The sequence below is a fragment of the Pezoporus occidentalis genome, unplaced genomic scaffold (genome assembly GCF_034315485.1).
Source record: "Pezoporus occidentalis ecotype Australia unplaced genomic scaffold, CSIRO_AGI_Poc_V1 ctg88, whole genome shotgun sequence".
Lineage (NCBI taxonomy): Eukaryota > Metazoa > Chordata > Aves > Psittaciformes > Psittacidae > Pezoporus > Pezoporus occidentalis.
Window position 1 is genome coordinate 645,933 of NW_026916242.1, and position 17,820 is coordinate 663,752.

Below are 17,820 nucleotides of genomic sequence, written 5' to 3' on the forward strand. Positions count from 1 at the left end.
GAATTAGAAATGATCAGCTGCTTAGGATCAAATCTGTAAACCCACTCTTCAGTCACAAGGAAATTTATTTCTCAGTTAAGTGCTTTCAACTAAACAGAGAATATTGACAAAACTATATATCATGTTTTTCCTTTAACCTAGTGATCTGATTGTTGCACCTGTGAAGAGTTTGTTTCTTGGGAAGGTGTCTAGTACAAATCATTGTTTCCCCAAGGTTGGCCTGTGTGCAGAGCTGTTGTAGTTAAATGGGAGTCATAGCAGGGATGGTAAACTCACCTGCTGCCACCTGAGCGTAAGACTGTCACAGACCACAGCATTTAACATCTGTCATATGCTAAACAAGAAGGGTGGCTCCACTGAAGCAGGCTAGTACCTAGCCACAAAATCACCCAACTGAAAGATTTATTTTTTTAAATAGTTTTAATGAATAAATGTAGTGATTCTTTCAAGAAAATAGTTAATGCAAACCAAGATTAATTTCACAGTGCCAGACTGAGCTCATTTACATACAAACTATTAATATCAGCATTTGGATAGCTGAGCTAGTATACCAGTTTTCTACAGTGATTCACTTCAACTTTAACCAGTGTGCTAGCAGTGACTTCAGTACAGTAATGAAAATATTGAACAGAAAAATTCTTATGAACATCTATTTAAATCAACAGTAATCAAAGATCAAACTTGTAATTAGGGTTAAACATTGTAAAAAACCAAAACAGTATACATTTGTTTTCACCATAATCATTCAGGTGGTGGGTGAGGAGATGGATACAAATATAATTACACAGCAAGTTGTTCTAATAATCAGAATTAATTGGTAGCTAGTTGAGAGTACAAAAGAGGTTTTAATTTGGTAATACCATCTGAAATACTTCAGTAGACTTTCTAGAAAGTAAACTATTAGCTTTTCTTCTGAAATGCTTCTGTTATTTCTCAGATATTACAGAAGTCAGTTCAATTAAGTTAGTTAATACATTAAAAAATTAGTGTAAATGCTAGAATGTTCAGCATCAGAGTGAAGGTTTTAAAATCCCTTGCTGTAACTTTCAGCTTTACTTCAGCAAAAGCAGTAGCTGCAAGTGTTCCCTCTTTTGTACAGGCTGCATTTTACAATACGAGGAATTTCTCACATCCATGTAGCCATGCACATGGAAAAGGCATGCTAGTCACCACCTCACATCCTTGTAAAGAATTAAAATAGGGACCCCTTGAAGTATGCACAGTGAGTGGAGCAGGTGACTTTTTAACTGTTCTGGTGGCAATTAATCCTCCCTCAGTGTTACTTTAACTGTGTACACAGCCCATTCTGTAAATCACTCCTGTTAAAGTGACCTACATTACCTTAACCAGGGTGAAACACCGTTTTTATTGTCTGGCAGAAGTAGGCAAGGGAGGTGGCAGGTGGTAATCTTCAATCTGGCTCAACTACAACTAGAATAGCACGACTTAAATTTCTAACGTGCCAGTTATTCCCTTCACTTATGGTACCTTGCCTTCTGCTCTGCGCAGATAGGAAACTAGCAAAATTTAGGCTTATTGTGGCTTAGAGGGCTTATGCATGTCAGCTGCAGAACAAAACTCACAGAATTACATGCAATGTATTAACTGAGAAAATAATTAGTTCCTGGTGTCTTTAACTGCAGCAGTCCTCAAATGTTCAGGAATGACAGGAATCAAGATACAACATAGATGTGTACCATTTGAACAAAGCTGGCACAACAGGCATTGAAAGAAGTTGAATCCTTTATTAAAATAAAGACTTTGTACCAGAAATGTAATTCTCATTCCCCCTCTATCTTCTGCAGTATGTTTTGATGGTTTGCCTCTGACAGATAAACACATTCTGCTTACCTTACTGATGTTACAGTGTGACTTCCAGTTACTACATAAATGAAGCCAGAAGTACATCACAGACACAAAGGTATTTTTGAAAACTGTTAACTCCACTTTTTCTTAAATACACCTGAGAAGGTAATTTCTATTGTCAAAGCAAGGGAGATGCCCTATTAAGGGCAAATTTAAAAAACCTGTTTATTAAAATAGTTTCCATTTACAGCTGTAACCTGACATACTCGAATCTGAGATCTTACTAGGGCTAGAACACTGATACTGCATTTTGATACATACAGAAGTATAAGCAGAAGCAAGACAGCATATCTTTACACAAGTTCTCACCATTTGCTAATTCACAAGGATCATGACAAGGTAGGTTTTGTGCATGTATTAAATATTCACATTACAACCAAAGAAATATGACCAATACCCCATACCTGAGATACATTATACCAGCGGTAGCAGCTAGAACTGATACATTTTCTTTAAATCTCCACAGACCTAAGTGTGATTTCTACAGCTGCAAAAGCCCTAATGTAGTCAAAGTGTGCAGGCAACATAACTAACTTTGCAAAATCAGGCTTCAGCATGCTTAAAGAATAGAAAAGTGCTATACAGCTGCAAAGGTATAGCAATGAGCTCCTCAGTACTTCTGACATGAGTTTTTCCATTAATCTGTAATACTGTATAATGGAAAAATGTTCTGGTGAGATTTTTCAATAATTCTATTAAAAACATTTTGTAATTATATGAATTAATAATTTCTCACCAGATGAGGCATAGATTGCATTGATCCCTATAAAACCCAAAATTACTGCTCCCTTGCCTTATCTACAAAATACAAAGTGGAACAAATTAACTGTCACCTTCTCACTTAAAATTTAAACGTATGTACAGGTTTGGGGGTTTTCTTGGGTTTTGGTTTGTTAGGGGTTTTTTTTATTCCAGAAAAGAGTAATTACATTAAACCTTCTGTTACTCCACTTAAAATAACTTCCACTTACCAAGTGTGGTTCAGCATCTTGGTGTGTAAACCAGGTCTTTTAATTCCCTTTACAGACATAAGTACTTCTTACAAACTGTTGAGGAAAAAGCTATATACTGCGAAAAGTGGTCATGTCCTTTGGCTCACTGCTTGGCACGCACCAATCGTCCGCTTCATGGTTTGCTTTATAGTGTTTCCAGGCTGCTTTGTTATATACAGGGAGTCTTTCAATTGAGTCTGTTGATAAGGCCTGTAAGTAGAGAAGACTGTAGCTGGCAATTCTTTTTAACCAAAGTTATGGTAACAGAACAAGGAGTTCCATTAGCAGTTAGATTAGTGTTGCTGATAAATTTAAAATGGTACAGTGTTACATCATACCTTTATGTAAATAACTGCATCTGTACCGTAGCCTTCTAAGGAATACAGTTTCAGGTCTCCTTGGAAGTACTGTGCATACAGACGTGATATGGGTAAGCCATAACCAAATCCAGCCTGATCCAGGAGAAAGAGTGTATTTTCATTAATTGCATCAATCAGTGGTGTTTTCTGATTTAATTTAATAGGTAAATAGACAAACTCAGCATGATGTTTGACAGTGAGAGGCATTCAAATATTAACTATTATGCCCCCCCAGAATACTACTGTACAGCCCAGAAACAGAACTACGCATGGATGATTGTGATTATGAGAAAACTCTTCTATTTCTTTGTCAGACAGGGCTGGTAGGTAACACTTCTTATATTATGGTAGCTTCTTGAGAAGAGATTATACCGTTAGAGAAATCTGTACTGAGTCTGTCTTAATGCCTTATTGAGCCGCTAATCTTAAGAAGCAATGTCGATGAGTTTGTAGCATATACTAAAATTCCATCAAGCCCTGTCTGCAGTAGCAGGGCATAGCCCTGAAATGTTAAGTGTAATTTTTTTAGTTTACAAAATTGTAGAGGTAATCTCTCAATGAACATACACAACACTTCTCTGTAAAGATCTAGTGAGTTGCACAGTCATCTAAATGTGGAATGCTATATATATTTAAAAAACACATTTTGAATGAAGCAATATGAGAGAATAAATTTGGAAAAGCTCTTAAGAGCTTCTCACTGAGACCTACAGCTTTATTTCTTGTGCATCTATTAAGTTCACACAAGACCAAAGAAGATTGTTCACATGCCCTGTCATATCTGCCTACCTTCATCCTTGCTGGATGGGAGGATTGGGGAATGCTACAACTCGCTACGCAGTACAAACAGAACTAGGGTCTTGATCTGAAATCACTGATAATAAGAACTTTTTTTCCTTTCATTCAGTAGCCACAAGAATTTAATCCAGTCCTTACTGCACTGCCTGCAGCATAGTTAAGTGTTCTGCTTGAGGCAGCTGATCTTTACATTTGCAGAAAAACAGAATCTTGAATAAGTTTAAATAATTTTTAGTATTTTAGCATTTTATGCAATTTGCCAGTTGCTTTCAAAAAAATACTTGAATTAAGCTCTAATGTTGAAATGGTGATACTCATTTTATCTATAAAATCGGTACTTCATAGCTTTGTCTAAATGGTTTCTCTTGTGACAATTTACCATAACTAAGATGACAAGGTATGTAAGTTTTGCATACCAAAGGTGTAGCTCGAGATGTCTCAACACGTGGACGTGGTGCTGTTGAATACATGTAGTTGAATAGTCTGTCAATTTTCCTCATAGGTACACCTCCACCACGATCACTCATCTGGAATAAGAAGGAATACATAGCATTATGTCTCTGAATACATTTTTGTATAAGACAGCTACTATCAAACAATGATCCATAGAAAGTTCAGGTAAAACATAATATATAAATTGTCCCTATTAAATTATGGGATTTCTTAAATTCTCAGCTACAGCAATGACCAGAGATAGATGAATCGTCCCCTTTCATCCCTTATACAAACCTTTTAAATAAAATACTGCCATAAGATGCACTCATAATCTCTTGGAAGCAGGAAAATTCTACTTAAATTGTGCATTGCTTTTATCTTGTTCATAACTCAGTTTTGTCTGAAGTCAGAATCTATACCTTTTAGCAAGTACCAGGTTCTGTGTATTTTTATCTTTATTTCTCAGGAATACTGCCTGTTAAATACAGTCCATTAAAACCTATTACTGAAGGAGTAAGTCATAAGAGTTGTTTTGCTGTGGTTTAGTTAGACCTATGAAAAAGCCTGTGCTTGCAGTTAGTACAGAAAAAGAAGAAATTACTCTGCAAACTGTACTTCAGGGAGGTTTGATTTGCATGGAATAGACAATGTTTATTTCCCTTTTTTCAGTTGTTTCACACCTGTATAGGTCTGTCATTGTCATATACAAAATGCTGATATTACAATTCTAGAAAGATGCTACTTTTTAGAACAATACTATTTTTAGTCATGCGCGCTTATAAACTAGCAAAGACAAAAGTATAGAATTCTGTTTATGGAGCCTTTAGTGTGACTGTGCAACCACTTAATGAATTTCCTACTCATGCAGTATGTGGAATTCTGTAATGGTCTTGTTACTTACATACTACTACACACAGTTCTTGTTGGAACCAGATCACCAGCTAACGTTAATAATATGCTGTCTATGATGGGGGAGGGGGAGGAATAATCAACCTTCAAAATAATCAAAAATGTGGGTACCTTCACAGTTAAATCCTCATTTCCCAACGTGACATGTACGTGAATTGGAGGATAAATGCATCGATCAGCGTTGTGTTCCATGGTGGCTCTCATTGCATTCTGTAATTTTCAAGTATAATGTAAATCCTGTTCTTACCACTTACATATTCTCTTCAAATACCAATTTAAGAAAGTAATTTTTATCACCTCTTTCAGAATCAGGGCAAAAGCATGTGGTTTTACAATAGCTTCTGTAAGTATTTCTTGCTTGTTCAGTATAGTATTTATGTAGTTTATTAGAATACACACTTTTTTTTTAGAACACCTGAATATTTTAATGTACAGTTTTATTCATCAATTATTTATACTGCATAGTATGTGCAATATGACACAAATATCAAGAAAAGTCTAGGACTAAACTGGTTGAGGAAAGCTCTACAGGACCTGTTACACATTATATCACTTGAAGATGTCCCACAAACTGGGTATCTTACTTTCACTTGTATACAGACATTAATTAATTAAACATCTTAAGACTTTTTTGACAAAGCTGTCTATTCAGAAGATTCAGATGTATTCAATGGCTAGGCAAAGGAGATGTATCTTCCAAAGCTGTTCATTTTCTGTGCAGTTACTGTTTGTCTAAATAGTACAATTTAGGTATTGTCCTGCAGACAAATAGAGACAGCTTTGCAAAAACACACTGCTATCTAGAATTGGTTCAAAAAGTCAAACAAATGCAATCTCAGTAAACAAAGATGTATAAAAGAATCATGTAATGGTAAGTACACAGACCTTGAAAAGTTCAAAAACCATGTGATAGAGATGTGATGGCACATACACCACTTGCATGGGCTGTCCTGGTGATTTAACTGGAGGAAAGAGAGACTGAGTAATTAAATAGCAAACTAGGTATCTTTTACTCATTTCCACAGTAATCCAAAACGTGTATTTATATTGCTGAGAGAATTTATCAGAGAAGGAAAATTTGAAGAGAAATTTTTTAAGAAGTTGTATGTTAATCAAAAGTCATCCTCAAGATTTTCAAATGTGCTTACTGCCACAGAAACTATCTTAAAACCCATCGTGGCATTACTGGTTAGGGCATATATTTGCTCTCAATAACCTGTGAGAATGTTATGATGAAGATAGAGTCAGCCTCTTCAAGTGCTGGGAGGACAAGAAACAGTGTATGACATAACAGGTTCAGACTGGATACAGAGAAAAACTTTTTCACCATGACAGTTAAGCACTGAAACAGGTTGCCCAGAGATGTTATATAGTCATCATCCTTGAAGGATTTGTAAGACCAAACTGGATAAAGCCCTGAGCAACCTGGTCTGACCTTACAGCTGCCCCTGTTTCCAGCAAGTCAGGCTAGAAACCTCCTGAGGTCCCTCCCAACCTGAATTATCTTATGATCTTACAAAGGCACCAGATAATAATTACAGCACAGCCTTTCTTGGATTCACTTAGAAATGAACAAAAAATACATGCTGTCTAGAAAACTGGTATAGTTTTCAAAGTTCTTTTTAAAGAATAAATTCGAGAAAATACATCATGAAAACATGTTCATTATATCAAAACTTAAGGAAAGGTTGCTCAGAAAATTCTGCTGGCTCTTAAGGGTCTTTCGGTTCAAAACATTAATCATTTCTCACCAGACTGTTAGTAACCAGTGCTTTATGAACATAAATGCTGAAGACTAGTTATGTCAAAAGATCTAGTACCAATTATGTACCCAGCAAAGATAAAGGGTAGGGGAAGTGGAGGATGGGAATCATACTTTAAAACATGTCTGGTTCCTGTCCTCAAGTTAACTGCTTCCCTCCATGCCTCCACCCCCAAATACCATGCCTAACTTTTAAATAATGGTCTTCACTCTCAGCTGTGGGCAGGGAACATGCATTGGCCTGGATCAGATTTGACTTGCCTTCGCAATTCACTGAACAAAAGGTCACTCCTTTTAGAAATGCTGAACTATTTGTCCTGGCTTCTGAAGCACCTACACCATTAAATGACCCCTCAGTACAATTAGCTAATGTGACTGACAGTTTCCTACAAATGTTTTTAGCATCACGCCCCAAAGACAGAGAGAGGTAAACCCTTTAACCTAGATACAAAATGACAGGGTTTGTACAGTAGGAAGAGAAAATCTGGGATGTGTACTCAAGGTCACACTTCCTTTGCTTTTAGCTTCATAGGCCAAGTTACTGTGATTGCAATTTGGCTTTCGCAATTACTTGTAGGAGCAATTTTGATTGGCTCTTTTTGTAGGTCTGGTTGAACTTGGAATTTAGTATCTTTAAAAGTACTCCAGTAAGCAATGTCAGAGAGGCTCTTTAGCATTCTGCAGGATTATGAGGACAATAGCTGACCTCTGAGTTCACAGCAACACAGATGTAAGGTTTCTGCAAGTCAGCCAATGTCCAAATATTTTTTACTATGACTCGAGTATACTACATCTAATTACAACTACAGGAACATGATAGCTGAATAAGCAAGAGAAATCAGAGTGGAATGTTTAGTATAAATCTTAAAAAGTGTCACAAGAAATGTAAAGTGTGAGATACAATAGACAGTGTAGGGTAAAGACATGTAAGAAACATCAGGGAGGGAAGCAGGCTGCTAAAATCTGTTATATCAACAGCTGTAGTATGAAAAATCTTTCTACTGATTTCAGTTTTCCAATTAAAGGGAGAAATAGGGAAAGCCTTCTGCCAGATTTAAGAAATAAAAACCAAACAACTTATGACAGCAGATATAGAGAACACATTAACTACATGAAAAGTGTAAGGAGAACATTTCACCACCAGCTACTTTAGAAGAAGCCATAACTATGTTCAAGAGAGCGCCTCATCGCATATCCACTTACCATTCAACTCTTCAAGGATGAGTTCTGGAGAGCTCATGTAATATAAATCACAAAGTATTTTGGCACTTTCATAGCCATCTATAATAAAAACACAGAAAGTTACATTTCCCCCTCCTTTACAGTTTTCTCCCTTATAGTTTACTAAAAAGAAAACCAAGAATTTAAAACACTGTGTGCTGTCAGGAACGTTTCGTACTTTCTCACAAAAACTGAGCTTATAGGGAAAAGTGAAAACTTGAAATGAAACTCCTGCTTCAGGCAGGCAAGAACTAAACAGTATATGAATATCAAAATGTTATTGGCCCTCAGTACAGACATCTGTGTTAAGTTTTCAGGATTCTTGTTCTTATCTGCTGACTTTACCTCTAATAACTTCAACAACATTGCAGCTAGGATCAATGCTTCCAATGTGTTTTGGATGAGCTGGATTATTTTTCCCACCAAACAGTAATGCTGCCAAAAAAAAAAGGAAAATATTATTTAATACCCAATATAATTTTATAATTTTCATTTGTCTTCTGGTTTTCAAAATATAAATGTATAGGCAATCTATAATTCCAATTTTCACCATAATTGAAAGCCTACTATTAGTCAATATTTTAAGAACTGTATTAAGAATGAGTTTATAAATAATGAGGCAAATAGAGTACTTCTAAGAAGCACTTAAGTACATATTAAGCACTTAAAAATTAAAGGAAAATACACTGACATAGCACAGGTTTCATTTCCCATCCTTGCTACAATGGCACTTACAGTGTTGATTAAGGAGCATTCTAATTGAAATGCGACTCATGTAGAAACGGTCTAAAAAATACTGCACGTTCTGTGAGGTCACTGGATCGATGCCAAAGCTTTCCTTGTACTCTATCGCTCCTTGAGCCATCGTAGGAATTACATCGTTGTGCCGATTCCGGATTTTTATCACTGTATCTGTAAAACTAAAATGAATACACTGTTTGTTAGTATGTCACTTGCAAATGAATTTAATACTCTGGCAAACAGTATCTGCCTACAAAAATGAAGACTGGTACGTACAGAATTATCACAGGTCTGCCTACAGCAGTATGAATACAGGTCAGTCTTTACAGCGTATTTCAAGCAACTAGCATTGAAACAATCAGTACTCAACCATTACTGATTATTTATAAAATTATTATTTATTTATTATCTTGATTACTGCCAGAAAAAGAGAAAACTATGCCAACCATTTTCATGCAGATCATCCCATGCCTGTCAAATGACAGTTATGGTCAGCCAGGGATGAACAAACCTACTCCACAGGTGAAAAGTGCCATAAATCAGTTCCACCATTACAAGTAAGGAACTGGTAAACATTTGGTCAAGTTTAACATATTCATAGCTTCTTCAGTGTAACAAAAAAAAGCCCTGACCAGACTGACAGGGCACAGAAGTGCTTTGTTTCATACTTTAATGCACTCTCCTTTTGGGAACAGGTGGTGACCTTTCTGCAGTTCTCTAAGATGGGAGATAGCTGAGATTTCTCAAGCTATTGTTTTCTTGCCAGTTCTTCTACATAACATTATCATCATAATGTGACAGCACATCCTTACCTATGAACAGCCTCCAAATCTTCTGAGCTTTTGTCCTTAAAGTCAAGGATCTCCTGAAGACTTTGGACATACCTTTAAATGAAAGAAAACGTGACAAAGACCAATTCTAATATGCCTCCCCAGATCCCTTGGGTTAGTAATTTATGCTCTTCCAAATTTGCTTGTTTACAATCATTGTAAACATTTGGTGTATCCTGTTGACCTATCCCCTGAGAATTGTTAGATCCCTTTTGAATCTATTCATGTTTTCTTCCAAAGTTCCAGAGCAATGAATTCAACCATTTCATTAGAATGTATAAGAGATCTTCCTAGTGTTTTAAACCCAGTAGGTGATCACTTATTTGCAGCCCCAGTGAGCCCCCTGTTATTAGAAAATCTTCCCAGCTTGTTCATGACTTAAGTATTTCTGCCGTCTCCTTCCTTAGATGTGTATTTTCCAAGCTGAAGAATTCTATTTGGTTTCTCCTCACGTAGAAATTGTTCCAACCCTTTGATTATGCCTCTTGGTCTTTTCTGTTCAGGACAGAGTGACTAAAACTGCATGTAATTCAGAGTAATAATGGGCTAACACAGTAGTACAATTATATTCCTCCCTGTTTGTTACTTAGTTCCTAACACTATTTGCCTTCTTGCCCATGAACTGACACATTCAGAAAAATATTACCAATAGCACCAAAATGCCTTTTTCCATTGTAAACAAGCAAACATACAGGGAGAGGAGGTTCCTCTCTGTGCTCCACTTTGCATTTGTCCATGTGGAACTCATTTCCCATTTGACCAATGCCATTTAGGTTCATGTTTCATTAACAACCTCCATCTTCATTGACAGCTCTTTTTATATTCAGTAATCTAATCAATCCCACTATTCAATGGCAGATTTTCTGTTCTCTTAACTTTTTTAAAGTCTTTCCAAATAGATGTGTGCCTTTAGCAGTTGCCAAGAAGTCTCTTTGTTTTCATCTTTCTTACAGAAGTTTATGCTTACTTGCAAGTTCCTTACCTCAAAGCAAATTCTACTTTTCAAAGGATGTCTTTTTTATCTTAATAGCCTCATATTCCTTCTGTTGTTTTACATAGTTTGGCTTTGGGAGCTTCCCATTGCTCTTTCTTTGTACTCGCTGCACCTTTACTCTCAAATTGCAATAACCTGTCTTTTAAATGGTTTCTACTACCTTCTGCAAGCATTTTGTCCTTTAGCCTGCTTCTGTTGGTTTCTTCAACTAGCTTCTACAATTTAGGTAAGTTTAATGTTATTAAACATTGTTCTGGTGAATTTTTGTTCTTACTGAATTCTCATACATGACTTTCTGCACTACTTGATTTTTAATTCCCTTGTCAGTTCTCTAGTTGCTCCTAGGGTTTTTTCCAAGTCTGTAAATTTAGTTCCTGATTTATGTCACATTGGGGTATTTACTCAGTCTAAATAAGTGATGTTCATGTAACAAGCATGTGAAATGTTCTTTCTCTAGAAGAGAACAAGTTCCTCCAACATGTGCATACACATAAGATCACCCTTAAAGGTACGATCTTCTTACCAGCTCTGTACTAGCTGAACTGAAGGTGTTCTCAGGAGGTTGTCTGGAAGCAGGCTTATTTCCTTCATTATGTTTGCCAGTCTCACAGGCAACTCTTGTCGCAGAAACATAAATGAAGTCTTTTCACAAGCATTTTCAGATCCTAAGACCAAAATAAATATATGACAACATCAGAATAAAGTCAAGTACATACGGTAGAGAACTACACAAACTCTTACTTTCTCGCATAAGAGGTCTGTGGTTTGGCCAGCCTGGTAAGCCAGTATTTATTTCACAGCAGCAGCCTATTTATATTTCAAAATGTAAATTCATATTGAAACCTACCAGCCCTGTTGTGGTAACAATATATAAATAGAAACTAGTTCAACAGTTGCAGACCCATACTATTCATCTTTAAATACTGCTTTATCCATGTAAAGGGTTCATTTTATTTGCAGCAAACACTGACTGTAACAGTATGTCATCCTGAGCATGTCAGAGAGGTACATGAAACCAGCACAGGAAACTATGTGGGAACGATGCTTGAGAAAGTATGGTCCGTACACCCTTCTCGATCACTGATCTTACTGAATTACCATAACTCATATTGGAACACTTACAGACAACAAATTCTGTAATGTTTATCTCCTTTTCAGCTAGATCTGTTGTAGTTTAAATTCAGTCTTATGGGAACAGAAGACAGATAAATGAATTCAAATGAATATTGAGAGAAATGAATGAACAGCTACAGCATTTAGTCATTATGACAGTAGATCTCCCATATATTTACTTCATAATTTTTTTACATTTTTAAAAGCTAAAAGCTAAATTACTGAATCTGTTGACAACTCACCTATCCTTTTGTAAGGACAGGTATGATCTGTGTGGGTGGCAGTTAAATTGGGATGGCAAGTAAATGTGGTTACTAAGATCAAGACCTAAATTTACTCCCACAGTGCTTGTTTTAATAGGCGAGAAAGGAGGGTGCTGAGTGAGGAAGAGGCTAAGAAATGCTGTACTTTATTCTCAGCCAGACTTCTTTCTAGACTTCAGAGTGTCATGTAAACAGCATCTGAACTTACTAACCTGTTCATCTGCTGCAGAGAAGTACATACCTCAGGCTTGGTGTTTCACAACAGGTAACTCCTAAAAACTAACTCTGGTGTTTCTGCTCAGTTCACTTCTTCCATTTGCCAAGGGGGATTTGGGGAAGAAGATTAAAGGAAGGAACATTGAAAAGAGGAAGCTGGAGTGTCTTGAACAGGAAAAATCTTCAACAAATTGAAATGGAGAAGTTTAGTTTAATGCATGCAGACTCATATGTTACAAACTACACTGATGAGAGGATGTTGGTTAACTTAATAAAAAAGTGAATAGCTGACAAGAAATTCCTCACCAGTGACACCAATATTATGCATTGCCTACATATGAGCTCTGCCCAGAAACTTCTCATACTTCGCCTTAGTCTGATTGCATTTCAGGCATGACTCTTCCTGGCCTGTCTCTTAAGTAAAATTACATGAACAAGTCAGACTGAAGGTGTTAGAATGTAAAGATCATCTTCAAATGCCTCATATACTCAGCAAATGATATTCCACAAATTGGTCTCCTATCCGGAGGCTGTATCTTTGCAGTCTGGGGTCATATATGGAAGACAGCTTACGGTATGCAAGATTTCAGTGAATGGGCAAATGACTGCTTCCGTGTGCAGCTACAGTCTGTCCATATCCATCAAGAAATGGATGAGACTCCTACAGAAAATACTGTACACTTATAACCCCAGATATGACTGACATGTATGATCCAGACCTAAATTTGCTTATGGAATATTTCATTTGTTGGATCAAAACCTGGAGGAACTAGAAGCAGACTTTTTTTAGCATTACCAGATTTTATGATTTCCTCTTTGACTGCTCTCACTTCAGTGAAAGGAGCCAAAAAAATCTCAGATGAAAACACTATCAGATTATAATGGCTGCAGAATGTCTTAGAAACAGATGCTGTCTAAAGTCTTGCACTCTCCTAATTTTTTGCCTTTATTAGTTTTTCCTGTTATTAAAAGCAAAAGAGAGAAGAAAATTTCAAGATTGTATTTACCTTATGTTCAGGTATTCACAGAAAAAAAAGTAGTCTAACTTTTGATATGGGAAAATACTGTGGCTTGAAAATAACACCTGTTTTAAGGTAAGCATTATTTTATTGGTATTTTAGTGGTAAAATAATGCAGGTAAAGTTGAACTCTTAATTGCACGATTCTTTGCTTAGGAGTATGGTAGCAACAGAGTATGTGGTGGGGTTTCTGTACAAATCTGGAGTTCTAAACACTGGACACATTTTACTGCAGTGTATGAAACACTGAACAGCTGGATGAAATTACTGTGGATAGTTAAGAGCAACTTTTCTTTGTAAGTCTTCCTACTTATACAAAGGCTAGGATTAGTTCTGTTATGTTTTACTTACAAAAATGTAAAAAGCAATACAACTATTAACTAGTTAAATGTTTGTATACAACGTTTATATAAACATATGTGCACATGAGAGCGTCCTGGGTACAGAAACAGAATGTATTACAGGATGGCTCTATCCAGGGGCTTTGAAAAAGTGTCTTGGTGGGACTTACAACACCTTTCTCTCTGTAGTCTGCTCTGAAGCAGAACAATTTTGGTGACCCTTTTTGTTTCCAAGCCATCAGTCGAACCTGAGAGCATTACAAGTGGTTTTAGCGGGGAGTGTAATGAGTATCCTGTCATTGATGTACTCATTTTCGAGGCTAGATTCCCAGTCCTCCAGCATGGGTCCTTCTCTCACACATCCTCTACAACGACAACGTTTGGGTAGGGTGTTTTTGTAGGGCACAGGCATGTGACTGGGGTCATGACTGTTGCAGCTCCCGGGCACCAGCCAAGGTCAACGTTGTTGTGCTTGGTACACCTCACAAGGCTGCACGTTGATAGTGTGCAAAAAGCTTAATGAATCATAGAATAATTTCTGTTGGAAGGGACCTTAAAGCTCATCCAGCTCCAACCCCCTGCCACGGGCCGGGACACCTTCCACTAGAGCAGGTTTCTCCAAGCCGGCCCTGAACACTGCCAGGGATGGGGCAGCCACGGTTTCTCTGGGCACCCTGTGCCAGGGCCTCACCACCCTCACAGTGAACAATTTCTTCCCAATGCCTAGTCTAAATCCCCCCTCTCTGAGTCGCGCTCCAACAGCACCAATGCTCGGAGCTGCCCCCGCCCTCTGCCCAGCGCGGCAGGTCTTGCGATGCCAAACACGGGAGTTTCCCGCTGAATCTCAACCTTGCCCCGCTTTCAGCCCCTGGAAAGGGAGTCAGCTGGGCTGCGTTGGCCCGGAACGAAACGGAGCCCCCTCCTGCCCAAACGGACCGCACCAAGCAGCGGCAGCCACAGCAGCAGCGCCGGGGGAGGGGAGCCCGAGCAGCGCGCACACACACACCCCCTCCTTCTCCCCCCCCGCGTTCCTCAGAAGCACCTGCGGGGCAGGCGGGCGGCGGTTCGGCCCAGTGCGGAACGGAGCTCAGCTCGGCCCGGGGAGGACTCACCGAAGTCAAGGAACTGCTTCATGGAGAGCGGCGACGGGGAAAAGCGCGAGTAGAAGTCCACCTGCTGCGGTATGCTGCCCGAGGAGGCGCTGCGCAGCAAGGCGCGCAGCAGCCTCATGGCGCGGTCTCGTCTCACCTCAGCCTGTCCCGGCCGCCATTTCCCGCCACGCCAGCTCCCCCGGCCCCTGCCCAGGCCGCGGCCTCCTTCTGCGGCGTTACCGGGAGGAGGTGCCCGAAGGCGTGGGTGTCTCCTCACGGCCCAGCCCCACGCAGCGGCGATGGGGCGGAGGAGAGGGCGGCTCCGAGGGAGTGGGGGGGCGGTGCCGAGAGCACCTCTGGCCACGCGGGCGGAGTAGCAGCCGCCGGAGCGGCCGTGGTGCCCGGGCTGCGTGCGTAAGGAGGCGGCGGTTGCTCCGTGCAAGCGAGAGCCCAGCCTCTAGCAGGTGCGGTGGTGGTACGGGGCCGCCGCTGCCGCCGTCCCCGCGTCGGGCTGCGGGGCGTTCACGGGGCGGGAAGCCGTGAGGGGACCGGAGGCAGCGGTTTCTTTAGCGAGGCCGAACGGTGCCCTGTGTCTGCTACTCCCTGTGGAAGGGCTATCCTAGAGGTTGGCCCGCGCGGTAAACGGCGGGCTCGGGCCGGGGGAACGGGTGGGGGGCTGCCGCTGCCCCTCGCCGCTGTCCGGGGCGGGCGGGGGCCGCCTTTGTGGCGGCGGGGACCCGCGGGGCTGCGAGGGAAGGTTGCGGAAACCCCCAGAAGTAGCGGCTTTGTTAGCACCGCTGCCGGCCGGCGTGAGGGCAGCGCCTCACCTGCGGGGTTCCAGCCGTGGTTCAACTGCCGTGTGCGTGTCGGCTTGGCGGCGGGATGGTTTGCAAAGGGGCACCGCGGGCTCTGGAGTCCCTTCGTTGGATTGCAGCGTGCGGGTGGTAGAAAGGAGGGGAGGGATAATGTGTCTCTTAAAAGAGAAACAGAAAAATACAGGGGAAAAATAGGGCCTCCGTCTGCACAGATATACTCCTGATCGCTCAGCTAGCACAATACATGGCTTTATTGGTTAAAGAGTACTTGAATCGTATGTCACACTATATCAATTGGCTGTTAGGATGCAGTATGTGAGGTACTAAACAGTGGTATTTAATAGTTTCTTGAGCTGTTCAGGTAGAAATATCTAGAACGTTAAAAAAAAAGGCAGTTAAGAGTGATTATAAGCGTCCTGCAGTGTAGATACTGAATTCTGTAATCCAAATTGTATACGATGCGGTACGATAGAAGATCTGGTTCTATATAATTTGCTGCTTTTATTGTGGATCCCTGTATTTGACCCATAAGTTTATCATATGAAGTCAACTCTTACATGTTGCTTGATTTCCTTTAAATGTGTCTTGTACCTGTGAGTTGTCCATGACCTGACAGGATAGATGGTCTCCACTAGAGTGGGAACTGCTTGCTGTTTCTGGCACATTGATCTGTTCAGCCCTCTGTTGGCTTGTTTGGAGCCTCCCATTAGATGAAGATACCATAATGAATTCAGGTGCTGGGTTTGTTGTTCAGGGGTTGGGGTTTTTTTTACTGTTGCATTGAAATACAGAAAACATTGGTCTAGTCTGCCTCCAGTGACTGTGTCCAAGTGAAGCAGTAGTTTAGTATTGGACTGCTTCATCTGGTCTGTAAAGAGGCTATACCTCCATCTTGTGCCATGAAATTAAGGGCTTGTTCTGTTCTGGCTGGGGAATGGTGGCTAGTGGGGTGAACCAACAGCTTATCTGTCTCTGGAAGTCTTCTACACAGTACAGGTTACTGACAGGTTTTGCTGTATTGCTGCTTGTAGGTCACCCCAGAAGCACCAAACAGTAATTTGAGTTTTGTAGTTGAGACTCTACTTACAAATTGCTGTGCTTTAAAACCATTTTATAATGGCCTCTCAGTTGTGAACCAGCACTAGTTTAAAACAGTGCCTACAAGCAGTAGGTTGGGTATTTGTAAGTTGTTGCAATTTCTTATGATGGCTCTGAGTTGGCTTCATCTTTAATGCCTGTATGTTACTGTCCTGATGCCTGATGTTTCAGCTTAACAGCCTACCTTAAAAAGTGGCCTACTGCCTGAAGTTACGTTTGGGTATCAGTCCCCAAGCAGAAGATGTAGCAAGGGCTGTCAGAGGCTAAATAAAGCATTGCGCTTTGTAAGACCATTCTCAATAATGTAAACAGTGAGCACTTTTCTCAGGGAAAATCATGCTGGGTGAGCAGTAACTGTGGACAAGGAATTGTGGATATTTATTTAAATTATGTGTTCAGAGCAGTACAAACCTCTGTTTACCCAAAGGCATTGTCTTGGTCTTGTTCAAACTACTGATCAGAGACTGATCCATGTAAACTCTGATCTGATCCAGTGTGACATGAGCTGGAGCTCTGATGTGCCAAAGTCTGTAAAATCTTACACAAGCAAAAAAGGAGAAATGCATTATTTTTGTCATCTGGCATTTTTCTGTTCATAGCCCTGCTTATTGGTGTTCCTGAAATTATATTTGGATCCATAATTTAAATGGGACAGAACAAATTAGACTGTAAGATAATTGAAAGCAGTTAATTTGAGTCTAAGCATTACAATTTTAATTTTTAAATTATTTTTGGTTTTCAGTGTAAGCTTTCATAAGGCAGTTGGAAGCACTCTTGCAGGGTATGTCAGAAGGAGCTGTTGGTTTGTTAAGGCAATACTATAAATAGGCCCTTACTGGAAGTCACTGTTCTTGGTTGTTTCATGTACTGGTACTTATCTCTTTTCCTCCCTTTCCTCCAAAATGGGCACATCATAGGTAAAGAAAAAACCTTAAATATGGATATCCATAGAATATC

General features: G+C 39.8%; 1 protein-coding gene across 2 annotated transcripts; it reads right to left on the reverse strand.

Moving 5' to 3' along the window:
- Window positions 1-401: 401 nt before the first annotated feature.
- On the reverse strand, window positions 402-15,227 carry PDK1 (pyruvate dehydrogenase kinase 1). Of its 2 annotated transcripts, none has more exons than XM_062604783.1 (11): window positions 14,972-15,227; window positions 11,431-11,572; window positions 9,896-9,967; window positions 9,078-9,262; window positions 8,688-8,777; window positions 8,325-8,402; window positions 6,245-6,321; window positions 5,471-5,569; window positions 4,432-4,542; window positions 3,197-3,310; window positions 402-3,068 (listed from the first exon to the last, which is right to left on the reverse strand). In XM_062604783.1, exons 1-11 carry the CDS (start codon window positions 15,087-15,089, stop codon window positions 2,928-2,930), a joined length of 1,227 nt encoding a protein of 408 aa, XP_062460767.1. In that variant the 5' UTR covers window positions 15,090-15,227; the 3' UTR covers window positions 402-2,927. The 2 variants fall into 2 exon arrangements, with proteins under 2 accessions (XP_062460767.1, XP_062460766.1); XM_062604782.1 differs by having other exon boundaries at window positions 6,239-6,321.
- Window positions 15,228-17,820: the final 2,593 nt, after the last annotated feature.